At 39.8% G+C, this 27,194-nt stretch overlaps 1 protein-coding gene across 7 annotated transcripts in view; it reads left to right on the forward strand.

Annotated features, from left to right (window-relative positions):
- TNIP3 (TNFAIP3 interacting protein 3) overlaps positions 1–27,194 on the forward strand; it is a 73,757-nt gene that overhangs the window by 5,826 nt on the left and 40,737 nt on the right. For all 7 annotated transcript variants that reach the window (XR_014945896.1, XM_015861936.3, XM_015861937.3 and 4 more), the window contains exon 2: positions 23,165–23,250. Coding sequence is in view for 6 of the 7 variants with exons in the window: in XM_085546921.1 (XP_085403047.1) it covers positions 23,165–23,250 (86 nt within the window). In the remaining variant the exon portion in view is untranslated. The remainder of the gene's footprint in view (positions 1–23,164; positions 23,251–27,194) is intronic.

The following is a 27,194-nucleotide window of genomic DNA, read 5'->3' on the forward strand; positions in this document are numbered from 1 at the left end:
TGAAAAACCTCAGAAACTGGTAGAAATAATTCTGGATTTGTAGCTTCCTGGCCTTATGTGGAAGATATCCCTTATCAGGGATACAGGCCTGCAGTTTGATTTGGTTTGTGCAATGGGTGCACTTGTTATTATTATGGTAGTCTTACTGACTGGAAGACATGAGAGTAAATAAAAGCAGCTTTTTGAGATAGTGTTTTCCTTAATTAATTAGTTGGCTGTTTCTGATACTAATTACACCTTGAATAATTCCAGGAATTAGAGGTGAGATGAAAAGCAGATGGGTTGAGCTTGATGTGACAGCTAAATTGCAGGCAGTGAGAAGGATTGTTGTAAGGCAAGGCAGGCTGTGCATCGCTTCTTTAGCTGTCCTGCTGTTTTAGATACCCTCAGGATCTGAAGCCAAGTACAATAAGATTTAAAAATAGTAATAATTAAGAAAGTATCCAGAGACTATGCTGGGGGTTTTTAATTACAGATTTATGGGGATTATCAGCCATAGATTCTATAATTCTTTTGTTGCTACTGCCTGCTGCATTTGGGCCTTTGCTCAATTCTGCAGTTAGTGGAGAATCATTATTCTGTCCCTAGGCTGCACATAAGTCTACTAACAAGGTTTCCATCTTTCCAGTCAACGCTGTTATTGCATCTCAATCAGGTAATGGTCTAGCTCAGTGTGTCTGTCCAAGCCATGAATTAAGCCATATTGTTGAAGTAAGTCTAAAACAAAGTCCTTGCCTCATACTACTGTAGCTCTTGTAGGCAGCTGTTCCTTTGGCATGTTGTCTCAGAGTCTTCTTCCCAGGCTGGATGCTTATTTATATTCTCTGTCCCCCACTGTGTGAGGCTGGCCTGTTCCCTGCACTTCTAAGTTACGGGAAAGATGAGGAAATGGCAAATTGTGTATGAGATGGTCCCTGAAGAAGTATCTAAAAAGGTGTCTCTGCGCCACAGGGATGTATTGGAATAGGGCATTCTCAGTGGGGTTTTGTCCCAGTTTCTGGAGGTGGTCCAGAGCAAAACAGATTCTGATAATCCCGCTATTTACAAGGTAGCAGCAGCTGGAGGCTGCTTTTAAACTGCAGAAAGATCTATAGAGAGGCTTAGCAGGGCATAATAAAAAGTGACAGATTCTATGGAAGTGAAATATGTCTGAAGGAGGGAGGGCTCAAGGAGCAATAAGATAGATGGAAGAAGTTCCAAGAGTGTGTATGAGGGCTGTAAAGGAACGAGGATCTCTACTCTTAAGAATGTGTAACTTTTAAAAATCTTGGGTGATATGGCAGAGGAAAGAAGCATATTTATTATAATGCACAAAAAATGTTTCATGACTAAGTAAACTAAAGGGGCAGGTGGAGTTGCTGAGTTTGCAGTAATCATCTATTTTGAAAAGACTTAGGTGGCAGTCATGTGAAAAATGAGGCAAAGCACTCTTTTAAGAAGCATGTTACAGAACTGCTGTTTGTCTTAGCGTGTCAAGTTTCATTTTGTTTTTCACTGTACAAAGTGTTGAACTTGAAAAGGAAAATATAGAGAAAGCATCATTAATTCCTCAGCTAGAAACAGGGACTGAAATATAGCTGGCATTAAAGGCATCTTCAGTCTTACAGGACAAATTTTGATTGACTGTTCTTGGAAAGGAATGCTATTTCAGTTTGTCACAGTTAGCTGTTCCAGGTGAATAGTTATGGGCGATACTGCTTCCACTTCATGATTTTGATTCCACAAAATTATGTCTACTGCTTTTGCAGTAACCATCTTTTTACTTCCTGTTGCTTGGTTTTATTTTAATATATTTTGTAATTACAAATGCTCTTACAGCTTTTGTTCTTAGCAATTATACTGCAGTTACTGGTATCTGCTTTATTTCTCTGATAGATGACCCTAACCTATTCTGAAATGACTTCTGCGTAAAATACAAGAAACCTTAGAATAAATATTCTTATTTATACTTACCCATGAAGTTCTGGGAAGTATAAGGTGGCTACTGGTTATGGATTGAATTTGAACCTACTAGAGTGCCAGCATTTTAATGTACAAATCCAGCAGATAAAAAACATTTGAACTTTAATTGAGACCAGTTGTATTTTGTGCTCTTGTAATAATTGTGTACAGGCAAATAGAAACAGTATTGATATGTTATACCTGCTGTACTTTTTTTTTAATTAAATACTGTTTATCTATGTCTATCTAATAATGAGTGTATTCAACTTTTATGCCTTAAAGCTAGTAACTGGCCTATAAGAAAGATGTAGATGTTTCTCACATCTAAACTAGTTAGAACTATGTTTCCAGTTTTTGATGATATTTTTTTTTAAGTCTAAAAAGTCCATTTTGTGGTTTCACTTTTAAGAGTCTCTCTGCCTGAGCTGGTTTCTGTAATGAGGACAAGGCTCATTAGCAGCTACATTGCATCGTTGCATGCTATTGCTCTAAAAAGGTCTGATAGATTGTCTCAGCTTTCCTGGTTCTTGTGGAGAATGAAATAAGGGAGAAGTGGTCATTTACAAGATTCTGCCAAAGAAACAAACAACGGTCTGTATTACAAATCAACTTGGATGGATCCTACAGATTATAGCCTGAGCACACAGGATTTGACTGCTTGTATTTCCGGGAGCACACTTTGGAGTTTGGCCATTGGCATGGAGATATAGGGAGTCAAGTATTTTCTGCAACAATCAACTGATTACTGTGCATTGGCTGCTAGGCAATAAGCAATGTAAGTCATTAAACCTGGTGTTTCTGGAGCAAGTGAGTGATTAGGTCAATGATACATCTTTGCTCTGTTCAGCTGTGAGTAAACATGGCATCTGCTAAGGCTGTAAACTATTATTTTTCATATAATAATATAATATATATAATAATATAATAATAAAATTAGGCACTGGAATGTAACTTTCAGCAATAGGCACTGAGTTAAAAGATGTGTTTAAAATTGAGTGATGAAAATAAAATGAGACAAAACATCATTGCTAGTACTAATGTGGGACTGACATTTCTGATAGTTGACTTTTCCCCCCCTTTTTCTATATTAGGAGTCTAAAAGGGGAGGATTGGGGGTTGGGGGGGCAACACAGCTTCTTTTTATTCCATTGTAAAACATAAAACCTGCTGCAAACTTTTGAGCCATTTCATTGTTAAGTTGTTGCCTAAGTTGAATTACGTTCCCTGTAGATCAGTGTTTACTTGGTTCAAATTTTTGCTTAATAGGCCACATCTTAAGTGACAGAGGTGTTCAAGTAAATACGCTTTTGTCCAGTTGTCTTCGCTTTTTATGATTTCCAATCTGTCTGTAACATCTTCAAGGAATGAGAAGCAAAGATAGGGAATGATGTTTCAGGAGGCTTTTGGCTGGTGCATCTTTAGTGACACCTTGTGGGATGTTTTGCAAAATCTTTCTATTTCTCTTTAAGGAATGAATAAATACGTATTTGACAGAAACTTGTTGAGATGCTCCACACTGGGATATGGTTAAATTTCTACACCAGTCTGGAGCATTACTGTTCCCCACCTCAGGAATGGCATTGTAACTGGGTAGGATGAAATGCAAAACTGAGATGCTATTTGGCAACTAAGGACAGCAGAGACCTGAAAGATGGTAATTGGTTTGTCAGATTTGTTGTGTTGTGTTGGATTTCCCTTTATAACATCTTTTGGGCTTGCTATGCTATAGTCCAAATCTTCACCCATGTGATGACACCAAGCTGACTGTTGCGATTGACATGTTAGAAGGAAGAGGTGCCATCCAGATGGATCTCAATAAACTTGAAAGGTTGGGCCCATGTGAACCTTAGGAGGTTCCACATAGCAAAGGGCATGGTTTTGTACTTGGGTCAGAGTAATCCCAGACAGGTACGCAGACTGGGAGAATAACTGCTGAAATAAACCCGGTGGATGAGAAACTGAGCAAAAGCTAGCAGTGTGTGCTTGCAGCTTGGAAGGCCGGTGGTACTCTAGGCTCTATCAGAAGAGGGGTGGCCAGTAGGGAAAGCAAGGTGATTGTCCCTCTCTATTCTGCCCTTGTGAGGCCCCATCTGGAGCACTGCATCCAGGTATGGGGTCTCCAATACAGGAAAGACAGGGAACTGTTGGAAAGCATCCAGAGGAGGGTCACAAAGACGATCAGAGGGTTGGAGCACCTCTCCTATGAAGACAGGCTGAGGGAGCTGAGCTTGTTTAGCCTGAAGAAGAGAAGGCTGCTGGGTGACCTCACTGCAGCCTTCCAGTACCTAAAGGGAACCTATAAACAGGAGGAGAGTCAGCTCTTTGAAAGATTAGATAATAGTAGGACAAGGGGAAATCATTTTAACTTGAAGAAGGGAAGATTTAGGCTTGATATCAAGGGGAATTTCTTCAAAGAGAGAGTGGTGAGTTGCTGGAACAGGCTGTCCAGAGAGGCTGTGGATGCTCCATCCCTGGAGGTATTCAAAGCCTGGTTGGATGGGACCCTAGACAGCCTTGACTAGAACCAGATCTGGAGATTTGTGGCCCTGCCTGTGGAGAGGAGGTTGGAACTCGCTGATCCTTGGGGTCCCTTAAAACCCAAATCATTCTACGATCAGTCTTAGAGCTGAGGTTTCAGAACTGATATAGCAAATTAATTGAAGTATCTTTTCTCAGAATACTGTGTGTGTTTTTTCTATGTTTTGTTTTTTAGAAAAACCTATGTTATATAAGTGATCTTTACTTGAAAATAATTGCTAATCTTTCTGAATTATTTGGCACTATAATCAGACTTTTAGTCCTGCTCCTGGGGGAGAAAAAAAAGTACTACAACACTCTAGCTGATCTCTTGCAAACAGCAGTTAAAATGGAATCTCCATTAACAGACTCATGGCTTTGGATTTTTGTTACATGCTAGTTTTTTCCTCAGTGGGAAAGGATAAAGCCTATTGAAGCAACCTCACCTTGCTGTCATTGCTAGACATTAATGCAACAAAACTTTGTGTAAGACTGTTCCTCTGAAGTACTCTAGGCAAAAAGAGATGGAGCTAATGCACTTGAAATTAGCAGGTCCTTTGGGCTATAACTAACACCACAGCTTATTATTTTTCCTTGAAACATGGATCGTATTACAGACAAGACCCCCTGCCCCCCAAAAAAGAAACAACACAAAACCAACCCAATAAACAAAAAAAATGACCAACCTATTTGACTGCTTAGAATGCTTTTAAAAGTTCTTTTCTTTTGGCATTGCACCAGGTAAGACTGTAACTTACTTTATTTAGCTTTGAAATCTGGAAATGCAGTAGCTCTAGAAGTAACATCTATCACAGTTTCACATTCTGTGGCTATGTGCCTCTGAGAGTTCCTTCCTGGAACTTGAGGACATCTACTGATATGTAATCTATATGAAGGTTATAGGTTAATTGTCATTTTCCTCATTGAGATATGTGAATGTCATGAAAAATAAATGTTGGATGTTTTTATTCTTGTGCTCCATTGAAGGCAACAGTGAACTTGACCTTTCAGTCAGTGGGTTCAGGCCCATAGTGTATATGCAGGACAGATGTAAGGAGGAAGGAGAGAGCTAGAGAAGACCATTCCCAAAGGTGCTCAAAACCCAAGTGTGTGTAGGTGGTGAGGTGAGCTCAGGCAGTGGAGAGAACTAAGTGGTTTTCTTTCTTCAGATGTATGACTTGTTAGTTTCAACTGAATTTTGAAACCAGTGGCAATGGCTTTCCAGAAGTGAAGTAGTAATATTAGGCTGGAGAACAACAACCAAGCAGGGGCTGTGCTACATCAGCACTCTGAAGCAGATAGACTGCTGGGAACACAAGGTGTGATGCTGCCTGAAGAGCAGGCACATGGACATTCAGGCCATACATCTGATCTGTGTCCAGCATGAAGTCCAGGGTTCTGCCCTCCGGTGGCTCAGCAACTGGTTGCGATACAAATGCAGCACGGACACCAATGCATGCAGTGAGGCTGTTCCTCCATGACATTTATCTTGTGCTTGTGGGTGAGGAGGCCAGGGTGTCCAGCTGTGCAGAGGATGAACTGGAGAGCCAGATGGACAGCAGATTTCAGTACTCACCTTGCCTAGAGGCAGATGCTCTATTCTACATAGAGGATTCCTCTATGGGGAGTCTAAGAGACTAAGTCTATGGAGAGGCTAAGTGGGGCTGAAGGTTTTGTCCGTTGCCTGAGAGGAGTGGCAAAGGAAAGGCTAGCTGTTGCTGAAGTTTGATATTGATTGGTTGAAGGCCAGTAATTATATGCTTTTCTCCTTTCCTTTGGTGCACAGTATTTGTCCTCTTGTCATTTTCATCAGGAACTTAATTCTGCAATTAATATGGCTGTTGTAGCTGGTGGTTGTAATTAATCATCTTTTTTCAAACAGATCATTTCTTAGAAAATTTCTAAGAAGATTTGTTTCTGTGCTTATAAAGGAGGATTCTGTAATGTGGGAAATACAGCAAAATAGATCTCTTGAAAAGTGGTTGGAAAACAATAGCAATATTTTTAAAAAGATTTACCGTTCCTGTATTGCCTACCAGAATGCTTTATCTGTCTTTTTATAAATACCACGAATGTAAATTTATCTTGGTCCTTTGCTGACTGCAAAGGAGGAATCAGAGACTTGTCTTCAAGAAAATGTTATGAATTCTCTTCCAATAAGGCAGAGCTGAATTGATTTTTGCTTTGTCTAAATGCATTGCCTCTCCTTCCTTTGCATGCCATCTTTTATTCTCCTTGTCCAACCTGAGGCATTCTGCCTTTGTGGAGATGCACAATTATGCCTTCATCTGGTGTGCTTGATTCTGTTACTAGTGTTTTTGTTTCCTCTGTATTCAGCCACTGAGACACATGAGCATAAGAGAGGTAAAATGGGGTCTTTAACATCTGGATCTAGAAGAAAAATTCAGTAAGGCTCATTCCAATAAAAATCCATTCTCAAAACCAACTTATGAATGAAAAATAGTTTTGCAGAGAGGAGTGTACTAATTTAATAGTCATTCATATTTCATAAGCAAGTCGGTGGAAGTGTTGGCCCAGTTTCCTTACAGCAGCTGCTCTGGAGAAAGGAAGCTGTTGATACAGTCAGCATGCAGTGTGAACAGTAAACTGTACAAGTTTCTTATGCCTTAGACAGCATGATGTGGTGAGAAAGCTGTGTGATTCAGTGGCAGAACAGCCCCCGGTTTTAGCCCTCTACCTGCTGGGGATCTGCCTCCCAGCATTGTGATACTAGTGCAGGCATACTGGTGTGCCAGTGCTCTGTGGGAATCTTGCTTGTCTGCCAGTCAGTTACTAAAAACCCTATCTCCTGGTGTTTCATATTCAAGGTGGAAGGTGTCCCGTGTTCTCACAGCCTACGTATGAAACATCCCACATAGTTCATAACCACCCTCCTACTTTCACTGTGCGGGGGAGTTTGTCTTTACTAGAAACAGTAATTGCAAATGTGAACTACATATTTACTGAAAGCGGTAGACTGCTTCACCCTGACTCATGGAAAGAAGCCCAGATATTGGGTAATGGCTTACTTGATAATCCATTTCTCTTGTCTTGTGCAATCTTTGAAATGAAGGCTATAGTTCTGTGCCGGTTTTGATGGTATAGGTGATGCATAGGGCTGCTCTGTCTTTGCCAGAATCTAGGATGAAGCGATGAACTGCAAGAGCGCTGCTGACTTGTGAAAGCTGCCTAGTGTTGGCTCAGCTGGGTTTCAGAGTGAAGGCTCAAATATCCGCATGTCTTCTAGTTTCAGTTTTAGAATAACAGGTCTAGTTTGGTTCTTGTACCTTCAGCTGAAATACAAACTGTTACCTTTGTGCTCCCCTGGTTTCTCCTCCCTAATGGATCTTTGGATCTCCCCCTTTACTCTTCTTAGCTCTTCTTCTTTTTCTTTGTAACGTACATTGGTGTTTTACTTCATCAGGAAATCCCCTTTTTTAATGCAATGTAATGAGTCACTACTGCTGTTTGCTTCAAGCTGTTTGCTTCAAGCTGAAGGGGATTCCAACTATTTAGTTGTATTACTGCTATATATAATCTTGTTCCACTGTGTGGGTTGTAGCTTTGAAAGAGAGAAAAGTTTGACAGAGCGGTAGGTTAAACAAGCAATGTTGCCATTAGTTTTGTTTAATAAATTGGAGATTAATAGTTATTCCAGTGAGTAGTAAGCAGCTTAGGAATTTAATAGATCAAAATGCATCTCAAATTGAAAAAAGAAGCTCAGCATTTTAGTATCTTGAAAGGTCTGTAGAGGTGCAGGGGAGAAATAACACATGATAGCTTGTAAGTCCAGTAAGAAATATTAGAAGTTCTTCATGAAGAGGCACAATCTGGTTTGAGTTTTTGTGTATGCTTGGAGTCAAAACTGAACTGCTCATTTTAAATTTTCTTTTCTAGTATGGAAGAATGCTTTGAATTTCTTTCGCTATAAATGTGTTGACCTTTGTGTCTGCATTACTGTTGTTTTAGCACATGTTACCTTAAGCTGCTGTCTTCGGAAACTGTCCTCTGTCATATTCTGTTATCTGGAGCAACTGCTCTGATACTGTGTAGCAGAGTACTGATCACCTTTCAAAACTGTGTGCCTGCTGGAGATGGGAATTTTAGTTTACAATAGCCTTTGGTCCTTTGCTTTTATCTGCTATTTAAACAGAATTCAGCAACACCAGTTTCTAAACTATCTAGGAACAAAATGAAATATAACCCAAAGTCACCATTGATAAGCAAGTATCTTCAGTAGAGTGGAGTGGTTATAAGTTGAGATATGGTGGTTATTAAGCATTGAAAAGAATCACAAGATTGCTGAAGGCACCGCAGTAACACTCTTGAGTTTAGAAAGCATCATATTACTGGTTTTAGAGCATACTGCTGTAAAGGAAATAAGTTAATAAAAGCCACAAAGATTTACAATTTCCCATTGCCTTTGACTAATGCTTTTAGAGAAAGATCATTTAAAAATGATCTTAGTTGAAGATGAGGGGATTTCCTTAGGAAGAAAACTTCTAAAATGCATTCAAGAAGGTCTTGATCCAATCCAGTGACCTCAGGTTGTTTTCTAACAGTGAGAAATGTCAGCCCAGATGAATGGAAAACCAGAGAGCAAAATGCCTGAGCTACTTCTGGGATTTAATGTTTTGTGGGGCTTTTTGAGTGTTTTTGTTGTTGTTTATTTTGGAAGGAATTTAACTGCTAAAGATTCAGAATCTCATGACAGTGCTCACAGATAATTAATTAGCTTGGCTGCAGCCCACTTTTAAGGTATCTGGATCAAAAGATCTGGGCTACCCTGCAGGACAGAAAAACTCAAACTGTATAACTCACACCGGGGTGATGTGGTGAGGAGGCCTTTGTGTGGGTCTGTCTCAAGTCATGCTGGGTCTGACCAGCATGGCTTCACCACTGCACTGGTGAAGGTAGTGCTATGTGAGCAATGATAGACTTCCCATTTAGCAAGTGAGGTGAGATTGTCTTAGGGCCCAGTGTGATAACCACATGATGCTGAACAGAAACTAAGCCCCCGACAGTGTAACTCCCACATAGATCTGAGGCACGGGCTTTGAAAATAACACTCCATTTCTGTCTTGTCTGGATAATCCTCTCATATAGGTTACATTTTTCTTCACTATTACTCCCGGATTTGAGAAAGCTGGATACATCTTTTCAGGAAGATAGGGTGAGCTAAACTTGAACATCTGCTAGCATTTGGAAAGCTAATAGATAGTAATGGGGCATCTATTAGACTAGCTGTCTGCTGTGATTTAAGGTAGCTTTAAAAGTAAGATGCACAGAAAGGTATTGCACAGATTGAGAGTAAGGTTGTAATTGATAGGTAGATACAAGTACCTAGGTTATAAACTAATCTTCAGTACTTAATCTTTTCATTTGTTGGTTTTCTTTTTAAGGTTATAATTGCAGGGGAAGCACACATGGGAAGTAAAACTATTTGCTATAACTTCCTGCTGCTTCAAACACTTGTCTCTTTTTTTTTTTTTTTTTCCCCTCCATAAAAAAAGTAGAAAGAGCAACCTTATCCCCACTACAGCAAATGGCTTTTCCTTGCAACATTTAAAACACTTAACAACCTTTTTCTTTACCATTCAATGAATTTTTACATGTTTTTGATTGTTCCCCAAAGCTTATACATTGCCTCTGTCTATGTTTTACGAGTAAAATCTGAGTAACACAAAAGTGCTTCTTCCATAAAATTCAGGTCATATGAGGTGGAAATAGCAGCCTAAGATCAGGAGTTCCTTCATTTTTATTGTCCTTTCTTTTGGTAACAGGAAACAGCTCTAAGGTGGTTTTCTTGTAGGATATTATATGGGAGTCCTCGCCTTTATAAATTTTTGTTGATTTTGTCTGGTAGCTTATGTAATAGGGAACTGTATTAGAAATGATTGGATCTAGCTCCTAATGGTGCACTCCCTCTCTAATGTGGTCATTAGGTTTACCACACTCACTTCTGTGTCTTGCACAATCATATAGTGAAGTAGATACTATTCTTGAGTTTACAAAGAGGGAAAATTAGATTCATATGTTTTATAGTAGGAAGGGGGATATTATTCTGACTTTAATGATATTATGTTATGTACTGGGAGAAGAACTCCTTGAGGAGTAGCCCTGTTGTGAAGGACCTGTGTATCCTAGTAAATGAAAACTGAACATGAGCTGGCAGTGTACTCTTGCACACTGGAAGGCCAATGGTGACCTGGGTTCTATCAGAAGAGGGTTGGCCAGCAGGGACAGGGAGGTGATTGTCCCTCTCTGTTGTGCCCTCATGAGACCCCAGCTGGAGTAATGCATCCAAGTCTGGGGCACCGACACAAGAAAGATGTGGAGCTGTTGGAGTGGATCCAGTGGAGAGCTGCAAAGTTGATCCAAAGGCTGCAGCACCTCTCCTATGGAGTTAGGCTGAATTATTTTGATCTAGTGACTGGCAACCCAGCTTGTGGCAGAGGGGTTGGAACTTGATACTTGATGTCCCTTTCAACCCAAGCCATTTCATGATTTCTGTGTGCTTTGTGTGATGTGATTCTTTGAGTATTAGTGGTAGTGAGAAGAAGGTCCTCGGATCATCCAGAGAGCCTAGAAAGTACAATTCTCTTCTGAAGTGCAGTGGAAGTGTCACCCTTCACTGTCTTTCTCTGCTACAAAGTATGTTTTTCTTCCCTGTCCACTGACAATCAGGGTAGCTCCTATGAAATGCCTGCATTTCCACTGTTTTCCCTTGGTCACCTGCAAGTATGGTCTAGAAGAAGGCAACTATCTCTATTCAGCTCTGTGTTAATAGCAAAACAACTAGCTCTTACTGGGTACGTCAGGCCTTATTTTGTATTTTCTTTCATTTTTTAAACCCAGGATCTGTTGTCTTGTGCTTAGTTAGCAATTTACAACCCATAATTGAGGTGTTAGTTCACAGTGACAGGTTAATCTTACTGATCAATGGGGGGAGGGGCATTTTTGCACAACAATGTTTGATATCAGTCAGCATTACTCTATTCAGTATCATTTGCCATCATGATCATCAGGGTCCAATAATGCTTTAGGTAATGTGGCCAAAACCTTTGCTGACCTTGAATTCCCTCTACACAAAGGTTAGGCATGTAACTGTAGTGAAGAGTGATTACTTTGTGCAAATTTTTATTTATATTTTAAAACATTTTTGCATGATTTATTTTAAAACATAGGGAAATGTCATGTGTATGCCTGAGGGGCAGTGACCATAGTGTTTGTGATGATACTTGGTATTTTCCGCTCAACCTTGAATCTTGAAATTTATCCTTGGCCTTATCTATAGGGAAGTTCAATGTTTCAGGTGAGCTTGCAGTTTTGAATGTCCTTGAATCTGGAAGGAAAATGCTTTGTCTCATCCAAAGAAACTTAACTGTCTCTATTGTGTAGAGGTCATATTATTAACAAATTGTTAAATGTTTATTTAATTCTTCATTGACATAGAGTGTGCAAAACATATTATTACTTCAGGGCTTACTTTTTCCTCTTGTTAACTGTCAAACACATTAAACTAAGTATGGATAGGAAAGAGTTCTTTCTGAAGCTAATGCAGAAAGAAAAATTTCCTTCATGGAGGACTCAGACACTGCCAAAATTGGGTTTAATTCTAGTTCAGGATGAAACTCAAAATTCAGAGCCTGAACTATTTCATTAAGAATAACTGTAATGGTAGAAACCAATGGGTGGGCAGCCAGCTGGGGAACAGGGTGGACTTTCTGGTCAGAAAAAAGGTTTCCATTCAGACTTCATTGACACTGAACTGTGTGTTTAGTGTTCATTGAATTAACAAACATCAAGGAAGCAATGTTGTGTTGAAATTTGGTCCTAACCTGCTTTAAAACCTGTTTACAAATTTTGGCTTCTGTTCTCTGTGCTGTGGAAGTAGTAGTGAAAGGCCAGGTCCACTGAAATATCTGACAGCGTGCCAGCTGATTTCAAAAGATCTTGGTTGCAGTGGAAGTTGATAGGAAGGGTGTTGGGTGAGAATGGTGGGCTGGGGAGGAAGACCACTGACAATACCCCCTGATGAGAATCTGCGGCAGTAACTGGAAGTGGCAGAAGTTAATAGATTTGTGGTTGGATGGAAGTGAGATCATTGCCTTTTCTTTCTTTACTTTGATACCATATCAACTTCATAAACATCTTGGTGTGAAAATCCAGTGAAATTGCATAAAGATGTATTTGAGTTATAATAAGGAATTAATTGAATTGCTGTCCGAGACCTCATAAAGTTGCTGTGGCATTTCCAGATTTTCTGTAAGGAAGAGAGAATTTCTTGTGTGTGGTCTTTCATCTGTGCCTAAGCAGTAAGCCACACAGTGAGCACGAACAGAATGAGTGGGAAGTGCCTTGACTTCTCATACATCTCTAGCCCAGCTGAATCCAAACTTCAATCAGAGTTTGCTAAAATTAAGAGCAGAAGTGGGTAACAGCACCTTCCCCCTACTAAAGCCATTCTGTGAGCACAAAAATGTGTTTCAGTTCTGTATCAAGCATGGTCAAGATGCGCCTGCACCATAGCTGTTTAGTTTACATCAAAATCATGACAGTTGGAACTGACTGCTTTGTATAACTACTTAATCTGGACCATTTGAGACTTTAAAAAATATAATAATGAAAACTACAATAGTGGCCATTCTGTTTCTGTGAGAGAAGCAGAAGAGCGTTTCAGCTTGGCAAAGGTTAAGTGCGTAGGTGGGCTTCTCGCTCATGCTCCAAAAGGAGGAGGACAGCTGTAGGTAACCAGTGAGTTACTTTTGTGTTGACAATGGAAGGCTTTTATTTTCCCAGCAGAATGAAATCATTCATAATGCCATAAGTGTGGTATCAAAGTATAACCTTAAAACTAAGCCTCAGAAACTTCTCAAACAGCTAAAATCTACCTTCAGCTTCCTCTCCAGAATATTGGAGTCCTAAACTGTTTTGAGTACTTTCAAAATTGCTTTTTATTTCCCGGTTTCTTTTCTTCCTTGCAGTGGTCTTTTCTCTCCTCAATAATACTTACATGGCAATTAAGCCCTTCACAAGTCACCAAGGATCCGGTACTTTAAGCTGCTGTCTTTACGTTATATTAAATTTTCTCTAACTCATTTCCTTATTTTTCCCTCATGGAAAAACCCTATACAAACAATTCTTCAGTGAACAATAAAATGATTTGAATGGCAGCCATCCAATCTGGTCTTTCTATAGATAAGTGCCTTGGATATGCATGAGAAGCAATGAAATTTTTATTATTCAGATGTGTTATGGTGTAGCCAAAGGGGTTTTCCTCTTCTGAATAGGGGGAGGAGGGAGGTCAGGTGAAAAGATGCATGTGTGACTTCTGCTGTACCCCTACAACTTTCCACTGGAGGTTAAGAGAAAGGATTCCCCCCGTTCAATTTTTCCATCGTCTACATCTATCTACCTCCACAGTGTTTTTTGTTGTGCCTGCCTTGCTGTGATGAAAATGGCATTACATGAATGTCACTAACCGTTTACAAGTGTTCAAAATGAAACAGTGTGATTGTTTGAGTCGAGGTGGCTGGCGGACTGGAAGAGCGTGGGCAGACTGATCTAATGATTGGCAACCTTGCCTACAGCAGAAGGGTTAAAGCCAGATGATCATTGAGGTCCCTTCCAACCCAAGCCATTCTATGTTTTCACGGCTGATTCTTAAGAAGTATCAATGATACTTCACACAGAGGGTGGTGATGCAATGGAACAGGTTGCTCAAGGAAGTTGTGGATGCCCCATCCCTGCAGGCATTCAAGGCCAGGCTGGATGTGGCTCTGGGCAGCCTGGTCTGGTGGTTGGTGACCCTGCACATAGCAGGGGGGTTGAAACTCAATGATCTTTGAGGTCCTTTTCAACCCAGGCCATTCTATGATCCTGTTCCCTATTAGTGTTTTTAAGCGAGTAGCTGGTCCTGCAGTGACCAGAGCAATGCGCCCCTACCTGTGCCTGCTTCAGTCTTAGGTGTTAAGAGGCTCTTACACAACCCAGTACTGCAGTGAACGTGTGTGATTCAGAAAGACTTAAAGGTGTTTGTAAACGTTTTACCTTTTGTTCAGGGGAATGCTTCACAGAACATACGTATATATTTTGTTTGCTACTCATGGGATGTCATGCACCCCTTCAGACAAGAAAGGATGTGATCTTAAAGGCTTAGCAATACTGGCTTTGCCTGGTCCTGGATTAGGAAAAATCTTATTATTCCTGGCCTCCTTGGCAGAAATGATGGTGGTGTTGAACAGGTGATGGATATTAAATTCAGGAACAGCACACATGGAAAGATTTAATTTAGCTCCATCATTGTTGCTGAGCTGACAGATGACAACAACATAACAACAAGCTGCTGAACTGTTTCCAGTCCCAAAGAAATTAAGCTTGTTCATGCGTCCAAATTTGAAAGCTGTGTTTTAGTGCAGTGAAAGCCAAAAATGTAGTTGACTGTATTCACTGCACTTCTTGTGAATGTATTACAGGGGAAGAAGTGATGTTATTCCCTTGTTACTTGTCTGTCCAGTGGAAAAAATTCTTCTCGGATGCACATCTCTTGGCTTCAGTTTCTTTTGCTGCTTGGAAGGATTTGAGTACATGGCATTGTCTCCCAAGATGGTGCTCTGTTTGCTACTGAGCTGGTAGACTGCTATCAGCTTCTCCTGTTGAGGATGTTCTGCTTTTTATAAGCACTTAGATAGGACTAAAATAGAGATCAGAACTAGAGATCGTAAGTGGTCTGATGTTGAGGTGAGTGAATAGGCAGTGTTCTCAAAAGGAGATGATGTGTGTGCCTTTTATTCATTCTAATCAGACAGACAGTAATTCTGAACTACATAGGTAAAAGCTGGAACCATCAAGCTGAAATCATTAATGTTTTCTTTAACAAAGAGATAGTAAATACTCAATATGCAGTGGAAGACTATCATTGCAAAAGACTCGAGAAATAACCATGCAAACTCAGCAGTTGAAATGCTTGTCCTAGAAGTACAAGAGCAGTTAAACGCCCTTTATGCAGAAGAAAGATTTGAGCTTTAGTCTCCCACATCCTGACCCTGGCCTGTTGCCTTCTGTGCTATTTTTGCAAGTGTTTCCAGAATAGTTTAGTTTAAACAAAACCACAGTGAACTGGATGTGAATTTGCAGATGATTATTGTGCGTTTGCATGTGAGAGGCAGAGGCTAAAATGGTGTGACAAAAAAACCTACCCTGCTTTACTGAACAGCTGTGATATTTCTGCAAGGAGCATGAAAATGTTTCCAGGGCTCCCGAATCACTGGTATTTTCAGTACAGAAGACAACAGGAGCTTCAAAAACATGTTTGAACTGCTTCTCCTTGGTGGAAAGCTGCACAGGTTTTGTTGTTATCAAAACCGAAACCAACGCAAGAGTCAGGCTGAAAGATCTCAGTGTGCCTAGAAATGAGATTCGTAGTAACAGAATTACAGCATTAACTTTTATCAACTGTGAAACTTGATTAATGAGCTATTATGTGCAGTGGACTGTAGCCTGAGATGAACAGTGTATCCTGAAACTGCTGCATCACTTCTCGTCTGGGCGGAGGGGAAGATGTTTCTGCAGACTCCTCCTCTATATGCTCTCTTCCTCAAAGAGAAAATCCGAAACGATAATGTGATATTTATTGCCTGAGTAGAGCACTGAAAGTCACTTCTGATGAAGGGACTTTGGCTGGGTTGAGTGCTATTTCTGCAGGGAAACCTTTAGAATAAATTCTAATTAAAAAGAATTCCTAGAAATGGTTCCCTGACCTATCTACTACTTACAGTAAATTATTCTACTTCTAGATTAATGCTTGTGTTTTGTACCCTTTGAGTTTATACAACTTTTCCACCATGCTCGACCACCACTTTTCCCACCACACGTCTCTTGCTGGCGAGTGGGTGTGCCATTGTGTCACTGTTCCATGGCCATCTGAAAACTGAGAGGGAATCCTCTGTGGTCTCTGATAAGCAGCGCTTTCAAGTAGATCTGTGTGGGCTGTGTTTATTTGTAAGAGATGAGTGTGTCCTCAATGTTAGAATGACTTTAAGAAAGGGGTTTCCCTAAGCCTGGTGTGTAGGTTAAACCTTGAGATAGGTATATATTTGCCTCCAAACCACTTAGTTGTTATTTGATTCAGAGAGCCTTGATTAAGACAAGCGCATACCAGCCCATCAGCACGGAGATGAACACCTTGCCTAAGATGGTGAGTAACTGCTGCATTTGAAGCTGGCATCACTAGGTCTCTTCCTAGCCTCGGGGTGAAGACATCTGCCTCTTCGCACTTTTCAGTTGCCAAAAAGATCTCAAATCCCAAACTTGATGCTTTAATAGCTTTTTTAAAATTATTTTTTATTTTTTTAAATACTTCTTAGTTTCTTTATAATTATTATGTAGGAATCATGTAATTTATGCACTTTTATACTCTGTTATAGCAGAGCTTTTACACTTTTCCTGCACAAAGATGGACAATGAAAGGTAAAATATTATTACCAGGTAGTGGGTTAGGGCTATGTCAAACACTTATTTTAAGTAACAAATACAAATAGATTCAGTGCATGTCTGTTGGGTTGCACCTGTACTTCCTTGGGTAGTGCTTCTGATGAAACCTTTGCAAGTTTTACAATTTCTGTAGACCATGGCAGACCCTGCGCTGCTTATGAGCAGGCAGAGAATTCCTGTGGTTGGATCTGTGGCTAAGATACAGGAGGGCCTTTATCCATATTTACTATTGTTTTTTCTAGCCCCAGTAGTCTCTGAGTGGTCCAGAGGTTCTGCCTCTGAAGCATTCCAACCTGAAAAGGATTTCTTGTATCCACATAGCTAGAAATTTTGAGTGGAAAATTTTGGGTTAAGAAGCAGGGTGAGCTATGAGATGAGGTTTGTATAGAGGGAGAAGAAAGCAAATGTGTTGTTGTGTTGTTTTTTTTTTTTAAACTACTTGTCTGACAAAAGGCAAAGCTGCGGTACTTCTGCTTGCTGTAGTGAGAATTAACTCTTCTGTTTTCAATGTGGTGATGCTCACTCCCAGAGGACCTGCATGTTCCTTTCAGTAGGGCAGCTGTAGGAACCTCCCAGCTTCTGCTCCCCCATCTCAAGTTGTAGATACACCTATGATATCCCAAAAATGTTCACAGATGCCTGGGAAAAGAGAATTTCTTAAAGGGCCATCTTCCCTAGACTTGCTGCTTGATCTGCAGCATGCCAAGATGTACTACTGGCAGAGACTTAATTTCTAGCAGCAACAACATCAAGTTTTCAGGAGGATGGGTACACTGAGTGTATGCGAAGCAACATGCATTTCATGGGTCACTGAGTTGCTCAGCACTGGTGCTCCTGCCAGCTAAGAAACACCAAACTTCTTTGGACAACTGTTTTTTAAGATTGTTTCTACTGTGTACTCCCCTCCTTTCTCATTTTTTTGCCTCGATATTTTGAAGCTTACTTGGAAAATATAACATTTAAATATATTGGAGCTAAACTTCTCATCTAAATCAGATTTTTCTTACCTTTTCAACATTAAACTTCTGCTCCCACAGCTGCACAGCTTTTTGTGGGTAGGACTGCCTCTGTCTTGAATGCTTTTCTCATAAACTCCTTCCCAGCCACGTGGGCCCTGCCCTTGGAGTGATCTCCTTTCTGTTAATATGGCAAGTTACCTATTTGTACTCCAGGGTACAATTTCCAAAGTTATTGGGCTTAATAGATCTTAAATATTTTTCTTCTTGGCATGAATTGCACAGTGAAGTTCCGTTCTTTCTTTCTCCTTAACATTAGTTGAACTGTAGTGAGATCTGCACTGGAAATTCTTCAGGAAAATAACAAAACCATTTCTATAAAATATATATTTAATTTCGATTTTATCTTGCAGGGTCTTTCCACCTCTGTATGCTTTGTAATGACTGCTGGTGATTAGTTTTCACCAAAAAAAAGCACATTTTATTTTTCACCGCATTGTTTAAAGCTGGCATTTAACAAACAGTAGTTCTGTCTCATCTTGCCCAGCCGCAAGTAAATTGTCATGCTAATTGAATTTAGATAGAGCTATTGAGAACAATTGGAAAGCCTTCATAAAGTGCTCTTGCAAGAAGGGTGCTTAGTTTATAAATGTTCTTCCAAATAACTGTCTGTCTGGCAGATTTCTGTTTTGACTTATCTGTGATTTCTTGATAAACAACCTTTAATCGAATCAAATGTATTTATTGTTGAAGACTTAATTTTATTTCAACACTGCATTTTGTACTTTCTGGAACGATATCATATTCTTTTAACAACAATTTGCCTTCATAGACTTTGCCTACAATAATCTTCGAAGTCTCATTGACAACCACAGTTATGCAATGACAGACTTCAGTCAAACGTACCATTCTCTAGAAATGATCTCTTCTAACAGCATTAAAACTTTCCAAGTGTGTGTTGTAAAGCTATCCAAATCAAAAAAGCTCAGCTGCCCACTCCCCCCGCCAACTCCCCAACTTTATAATAATATGAGTTAATCTTTTTTCATCTTTTCCTTTTCTTTTTCATCTTTTTATGGCTTCAAACGAGGGAAAGGAAACAGAGGATGACTTTGCAGAAATTTAAGAAAGTTCTGAGGACATTTTGAGGCATATTGTGTGTTGCTATGGCAGCTTGATGATTTTTGACTTCCAGTGGTTGCTTCTTAACTGGCTCTTGCACATTAGAAGTGTAGTTCTAATATTTTTAGCATGGAATGCATTGTTTGAAGCCTTGCAAATTATATTCTGTGCTTTAGATTCACCTGTGCAGATGCACAAACTCTGGGTGTGATGCTGTCTGGTTTTGGTAGTGTTTGTGCTTGATGTGGTTTATGCTCACCTGGGAATGTTTCCTCACCTTGAAGACCTTGAGAAACTACATCTGTATCTGAGGATGTTTAGAAATAGGAAAATGGACCAGTTTTCAAACAAATAAGCATGTCTAACTGTTTCTCTTCTAATGTATTGTAAAAGTGATACATTGATATTTCTTCTAATTTTTATTTCTGTATTTATTTATTTTAGCCAAGTCACATACTTAAAAACAGCAATCTGCACTCACCACTTCAACTCACTCGTGTATGTCAGTGGAAACATTTTCAGACCTCCTGTTATGGAAAGCCAGCACTAGTAAGACTGAAGAACTAAACAGCAGATAGTGCCTATCAGTGCAAAGTCACTGCCCTATATCACGTATGAGAAAGCAAATGCAGAGATTATGCTGTGTGTTTTATTTCCTGGACAAATGCCAAACGGCTTAAAGTACAGAGTCACATCGACTTGATGTTGAAATCCAGACATTTATTTCTGGGTAGAAATAGGGTAGTCAGCCTTTAATTGCCTCGCTCCTCAGCCAGGTCCACTGCGATGGTTTTCTGCTGTTTGGGGTTTTAATTTATCTTTCTGCTGTTTGGGGTTTTACTTTATTTTGCTTATTGAATCATTTGTGATTATATCAGGAAATGAGAATAGGCTACTAAGTTCTGACTATCATGGTTTTGTGGGATGGCATCTACAAATTAGGGTATTTTGCATATTTAACATTCTTATGCTGTGCTAACCTAACCAAGAATAACTGCGCTTAATGGTGAGATCACATTTAACTATTAAGTATTAAATCTTCCTGCATCACGCAGTGCTGATACCAACTTCATTGTAATGGAATCAAGTTGGGCAAGACAGAGCTGAGAAATCTAGTAACTTGTCATTTTTGACACAAATAAAGCATTAGATTTATATTTTTTTAGTTAGAAACTGCCTAATGCTGAATTTTCAGTACTTTACAAGGGAATGACCAGGGAAGGAGATTATGAGGTTTTTTATGCTGTGCTTGTATGGCTGAAGCTGCATTTTCAGCGAGGAGCAGAGGATACAGAAGCAGAAATATATGTAGTGGCTGGTTCAGGGCTGGCTGCACTGAACATTAGTGCTGTTTACAAGCTTTAAACCTGGAGCAATCCAGGGAGGAAGGCATTGCAGAAATATTATTTCATATTTGACTTCTTCAGAGCTACAGGGTAAACAAACAAGCAAACTTGACGGCTTTATTCCTGTCTTAGATTAGTTTCAAATTGGATACCTTTCATGAAATGCTGTTGGACTTTTTTTTTTTCCTCTGGTTGCTCTACCATTTTGGTCACGTTTACAGTAATAATCCTTTTCTTTTCCCCCACTCCGCCCACACACCAGCCAAGCACTGATAATGTGTAACCTGCCAGCTTGTTTATCTGTGGGCTTGTTTGTGATTACATATGTTCCATTTTGTTTTGGAGCTATTTTGCAATCTGGGTATTACTAAAGGTGGTGATTTTGCTTGGTCTGGCTGTGACAGGTCTTCTGTAGTACAAGGAGTACAAATCAGTGAAAAGGTAACATATGCATGGGTTTGTTCCCCATGTGTAATTTACTAGCACATGCTTCTGTTTGTTTTCCTGTGTGTGTGCTTTCTGCTCCTTGCATTGTGACAATGTCTTGTCTATGGTGATGTTTTGTATAACTGAATCACTCAGCCATTCCAGACAGGGTATGCAGGGGGAACACAAAGTCCCTTTCCCTTCTCTGCCTTCTTTAGGCCTGTTCATTTCTGGGAGCCATTCTGCATTATATCCCCACCAAATGCTGCTTTGGCACAATAGAACCAGTGAATTACAGCATGTGTTTGGAGAAAGGTTCGGGAAAATAGGATGCTCTTAAGATAGTGGTAGGATTGGAAAGAAAAAGAGAAGGTGGCAGGAGGTGAAGGAAGAGCAGTGCAGATGTAACAGCTACAATACAGATGCTTCTGAAATGCATTTTAATTAATGTTTCAATAAGCTTGATAAGTGCCTGGGTAGCTGTTGTTAATTTTATAATTAATATTTTATAAGAATTAGTCCCTCTCTGGGGAGTTTTTTCTCTTCACATTTGTTTTACACATGGAAATCTTCCTTGTTAATACACATTTGTACTCCAAACAAAAAAGTCTCTTACAGCTTGTTCAGGGTATATTAAGGAAGTACTTAGGGCTTAAATTATTATTGGGGGACTGATAAAATTTTGCATGCTTTTTACTAAACATTTTCAATTACTCCTAGAACACAAATGTGTGAGAAGAACGGACCCTCTTTTTTTTTTTTTTCAGTGTTCCCATTTCTTTTACGACCTTTACAGAAAGCAGAAAATTTATGTAATTCTGAGCAATCTTTTCCATGACAATTATAACCCCCTATTATTTTCTACAGAGCCTTAATTCTTTGAAGTAGATGAATTTTTATCCAACTCGGCTTCTATTTGTCTGATCTAATAATAATGCCTTACAGCATTAAATTTCACGGTATCGTTGTAAAAGCTTCTAGTTCCTTTTACAACAAAAATGTGCATTTTCTGTGCAATTGTCCAGATGTCTCTTGCTCAGATATGTAACTGTAGGACAATTAGTGCTGCCAACACAGGTTGGATTCATTTTGTCATGAAGAATATAAAAATGATTTTAAAAAATAAAAATTAAAAGCTATTCAGAACTGACATACTGACAGAACTGATATTACCAAACAGCCATGAGAAATGGAAGGCAAAGGCATTACCCTGCATCAACGCAGTCATCCATTTATCTGGAGGTCGAGGGAGACAGATCAAAGCAGGTGGCCAAGGTTGCAGTGTTGCTTGGTTGGCAGCAGCCTGGCTGTGATCTGCAGTGTGGATCACACTGCTTTTAACAGCATTGAACTCTCTAAAGCAGCCTGGGCTGCTTAGATGAACAGGTCTGTCACTGCAAAAAGGTGTGCAACAATTTTTTTCTGTATTCTTCATTCCCCCTGCTGACACACCCAAACACTTTACTTCCTGCTACATTCATTTTACCAACATTGGTCAGTAACTTCTTTTATCCCTTTAACACAGCACATTCATTTAGTATGTGGGCTGTCCTACTGTATTGAACTTTCTAGAAGCCCCCTGTGTCTGCAGCTCCCACTAAAATCAAGCAAATGCAGCTTTCCGTACATCAACTTGTTTTTGTTATGAGTAAGCAAACACTCACAAGACTCAAACAAGCCAGAATCAAATTTTACGTGACAATGAATTGGCATTTTTTCTTAATAGGATTCTTGTAACTAGTAATTATAGCATGTATTTAAAATGTGTGAAATGACTGATGGAATGGGGAATTTGGAGAGGGGCAGGGTGCCAAACATGATCCTCTCCTGGCAAACTTGTATTTTACATTTTTTTATCTGCACGTAGGTGAAGCACCGTGGTTTCTATAAAACAGTTCAGCTGTGCTTCCATGTTAAGCTGATGTTGCCAATAAAATAAGAGACTTGTAATTGGTCATAAATATTGTATTTTACTCTTGATGACTCCCACTTCATTCCATTGCTGTTCTTACAGTAGGTGTTATAAAATCTCTTAGGTCAAGATAAAATCTAATCCCCCAGTATTCCAATTACAACTACAATAATGCTATTCTTCTGTCACTTTCTCCTAAAGAAAAGAATAAGACTCATGGGCTCCTTTGCTGGTGAAAGAGAGGTGTCCCACACACCGTGAAGAAACATACCCTGGCGGCCTGCGATACAGGCAGTGGAATGACTTCTTAAAGTAATGGGAAAACAGGAATGCAAACAATGCACGGTTGTCTCTTCTTGTGATTGTGCAATTAATTTTTTTTCAGAGATTATTAACTGATTTATCTCCACTCTGAATGCACTTTTTTTTCCCCTCCCTATTTCTAATAGATTCACTGTGAAAAGTTCAAAAGGAAGAGTGAAGAGGCAGAGGACCTTCTAGAATTGCATTCCCATCAGCATGTTGAGATGGAAAGGTATGACCAGTCTCATATCTTTAATTTTCTTGTTGGGAAACTTCTCCTTTTGTTTTATTTTTACATATATATATATACAGTCATATGTATTAAGCTACTAAAACTGTATAATCAAGATTTTCCTGCATTTGTCAGTCATTTTTTTCTTCCAGAGACTCAGCCTAATACAATTACCTTTTTTTCCCACTTTAATCTGTCCAGTGGAGGTCTGTATCAGTTCTGATTAAACGGGTAAAACATGAGAATATTAGGTACTGAGAAGAGCAATTGGAAAGCACTCGTTGTTGTCTGAATCAGTGGGGTTAGTCAGATCAGATGTCTTGGAGCCTATCTAGGCAAGTTTTTAGTATTTCTGACTGCAAAGATTCTTGGGTCTGCTCACTTCTTTGTGAAGTAAAGCTAGTTCTACTGATAATGGCAGGAAAAGAGGTTGTACAGTAGGATGGAGAGATGCTTCATTCAGATAAAGAGGTCACAGGATGGTTAAGAGTCTTCAGTGAGGCTGTGATGATGTCAACCCATTTCTAAGATTCAGTGAGTTGTGAGGAGATTAAAGAAAAAGAAGAATGCTGAGAGTTTAAAGGAATAGTTGTATCCAGTAAGGTAAGCTCTGACAATAATGTTCATAAATGTTTCAGGTAGTTGGGGATAGTTAATACCTTTTGATCGTAATGTGCAGGTGTGAGAGAGGAGAACAAAACAAAAGGAAAGTGTAGATGTTTTTATGTTTATGAAATATGTAGTACTGTATCCATCTTGTTTGTTTGTTTGTTTTTTTCTGGAAAGAAACTTCTTTTTTTCCTTCTAGTTTGTGAAATAAGTGGATTCTGAAATTGCTTGGGATTTCTCATTTGCTGAATACAGTATGTGCTACTGCTCATGCAGTTTGACTCTAATCCATCTCTGATGGGAGGTGTCAGAACCCTTTCAGGCAATGGCATTCCTGGTGAAAGCAGATGCCAGGTGCTGGCAGTTCAAGCACTGGATCTGTGACACAGGCAGCTGTGTAGTGAGCTTCCTCTGTGTTTCATTTGGCTGCCTAACAGCTGCCACAGGCAAGAAGTTGACTTGACTCAACAGAGCTGATTATCCTCCTCAGCTACTGTAAGTTAAATGTCCTGGCTGAATTTCCAAGTGGCATTCTGTTTATTCTGCTTACACAGATAGTAGACAATGGAAAATATGTAAGGCCTATGGGGGAGAAACTGACCCAAATGAATCCTGGGCTTGTTTTGCTCCAGAGGTGCCCTGATCGGTGAGGTTTTGATGACACATCTACATCCTGCCCAAGGGTGAGCTAGGAGGCAGAACAGGCAGTGCATAGGTCTCGTTCAGTTTGCAGTGATACCTGGTTGAGGAAGAGAGAGAACAGAGGTGTGAAACACCAGTTAAAAACATCAGCCATATAATTGCAGCAGGATGACAGCTTTCCAGGGAAATGAGTGCCTGTAAGGCCCAAATGGACACCCGGTGCTTATGGTGTGGCTGTGGAGCAAGCAGGCAGTGCAGACAGTGCTGCTGGAGGGTAACTGCTGAGGCTTCCAGCTTTTCTGGCTATTGATCTGCATAGAAAGGGAGCGCTGGAAACAATTTTTGCTGTGCTGTAGATTTGTCTCCCTTTGTGTTGTTAACTCTTAGTTTTCGGCTCTTTCAACACTTTCCCACCATCTCCCACCAGCTTTCTGCAGGTGTGCCTTTCAGCAGAGTAAGGAGTTGATCTGCTCAGAAAGCACACGCTTGGCTGAGCTTTCCGCTTTGGGTGATTTTCAGGGAAAAACTTCAATTCCTTTTCAGTTTTCAGTTCTCCCTCCCTCCCACCCCCCGGGGTCCCCACACAGCTGCATGAGCCCTGTGAAGGGAGCCTGGGTGACACTGCTCCATGTGCTGCTTCTCCTGGGAGACCGTCTTCAGTCACTCACTGGAAGCTTGTGTGAAGCCTGACAAAGTTAGTGAATCCCATTCCATGACTTCCCAGGGGTTTGAATTTCTCCCCGTTTCTGTTTATCATGAAGATCTTGAATTATGGGTTTTGGAAGTATAATTAAGCAGAAGATCCTAGTGAAAGGGGAATGATGTAACCAGCATAGCTGTTGTCTTCTCACATGTCCCATATTTGTTGAAGGGAACAGCCAAACACTGGAAAACACTGAGTGCCTACATATCGGTAGCTTTGTTGCTCTTCAGTGAGGCAGGGCAGATTACATGAGCAGCTTCAGTTAATCACCGGACCCGTTCTTTTGGCTTCTTTTCAGAGAAACCAGATGTGTTTCCATTAAGAACATGCACCTCTTTTGTTGTTGTGATTTGTGTAATTCTTAAAATTAAGCAAAACTATTAAAGAATAATTGTTTCTGTTCACATTTACGGCACAGCTTCTCCAGATGTGGCATTTGACAGCCAAACAGCTGCTGGCTATTAAATGTTCCTTAAAAGCTCCATTCCTTTGTCGTAAAGGGAACAGAAGTGTAGGGACGTTTATGGGGTGACAGGCAGATGTTTTGGCTGAATTGCATGTTGAGCAAAAGTTTAAGCGGTTTCTCTGCTGTAGTCTCAGTATCCACGCTTTTTATAATTCATATCATACACCTTGCCTTGTGGAGCTCTCTCCTTGGGAGTGGAGCAAGATTAGGCATAATCTCGTACTTAGCTCCCAAGTACCAGTGCCAGCCCCTTTTTCCCAGCATCTGGGACCTCTCACTCTGAAGACTGCTGTTCTGTGAGGTGGAGCTCAACTGCTGCTGATGCCTGGCTTTCCAACTATGCTATTGAAATACCAGATGAATTCTATCGTTCCTTTTCTTTCTGTTGTTTATTTAGGTCCTCATAGTCAACAAAGGCAGGTGTTCTTTCTGTGTGCTTGCACTTGTGCAGAGTACTTTATGCCTAATAAATAGTCGCTTAGAGTGATTTGTAAGAGGAGAAATGTAGAATGAGTGCAGTTCCATTTCAAGAGATGGGGCTCGGATTCCCAGCCCTAAGCTCCAAGTGGAGACCTGCTTGCTGGGTGTTGAGTAGTGGAATAGCACCACTGATTCTTAGGGAGCTGCACTACATTGTAGCTATTGTTTATCAGCCCAGGAACCCGTGGTTTGCTAATGTCTTACTAAAGCTCTAAGAGTTCATGAGGTTATGAAGGAGAACAAAAATAACAATAATGAAAAACCCACCCAATTCTATAACAAAAGTTATCTTGTTTTCTTGGCAAAAGATTTTTCTTCCTGTCTTTTAATAGATTGGCAATTCTATTTGTCATTTAGTCTTGGGTGGGTAAAATTTTAATATAAAAATCCTAATATATGTTCATGGAAAAAAGCCTAGGGATGATTAAATAAAACTGAACTAAGAGAGCAAAAAACCTTCAGAATCACGGAACATAAGATAATAGTATAGTTCTATGGATAAACTGCCATTGTAAAGAAGTATATGCCTGATTTTATCCTTCTTTCAAATATTTCTAACCCATGCTAGATTAGAAATTCTGAAAGCAGGTCTTTTCTTGCCCAAATTCTAAAAGTATTTTCCTTAATGAAATTAAGTGCTGTATCACAAATGGGGGAAATATTAGCTGAAATGGTTTGCCTTGAAATTTGTTCAAATTTTAACTTATAGAAACCAGTTTGTCCTTTGTAATTAAAATTCAGATGTTTACTTCTTTCTAAGGATCAGCTCTCTATTCTTGGTTGCAAGAATGGGATGTCTGAAATGCCCACCCAAGGGGACATAGCATGTGCTTAACCCCTAGACTCTGGAATTCATTTCCCGTCCAAGTATGGCTCTGTGCTGTTGGTGTCTGGCCATAAATCCTGGCTTAAAACCTTTTCTCACAATTGCTTATGGTGTTTATTTTTGCTTTTGCCAATCACAGGAGAATGACCCCAGCACACCACTCTATAAATTATTATTACAAATAGTTATATTGTTAATTTAATGAAAGAACAAATAAT

Source organism: Coturnix japonica, chromosome 4 (assembly GCF_054131305.1).
Source record: "Coturnix japonica strain WE chromosome 4, WE-NBRP24, whole genome shotgun sequence".
NCBI lineage: Eukaryota > Metazoa > Chordata > Aves > Galliformes > Phasianidae > Coturnix > Coturnix japonica.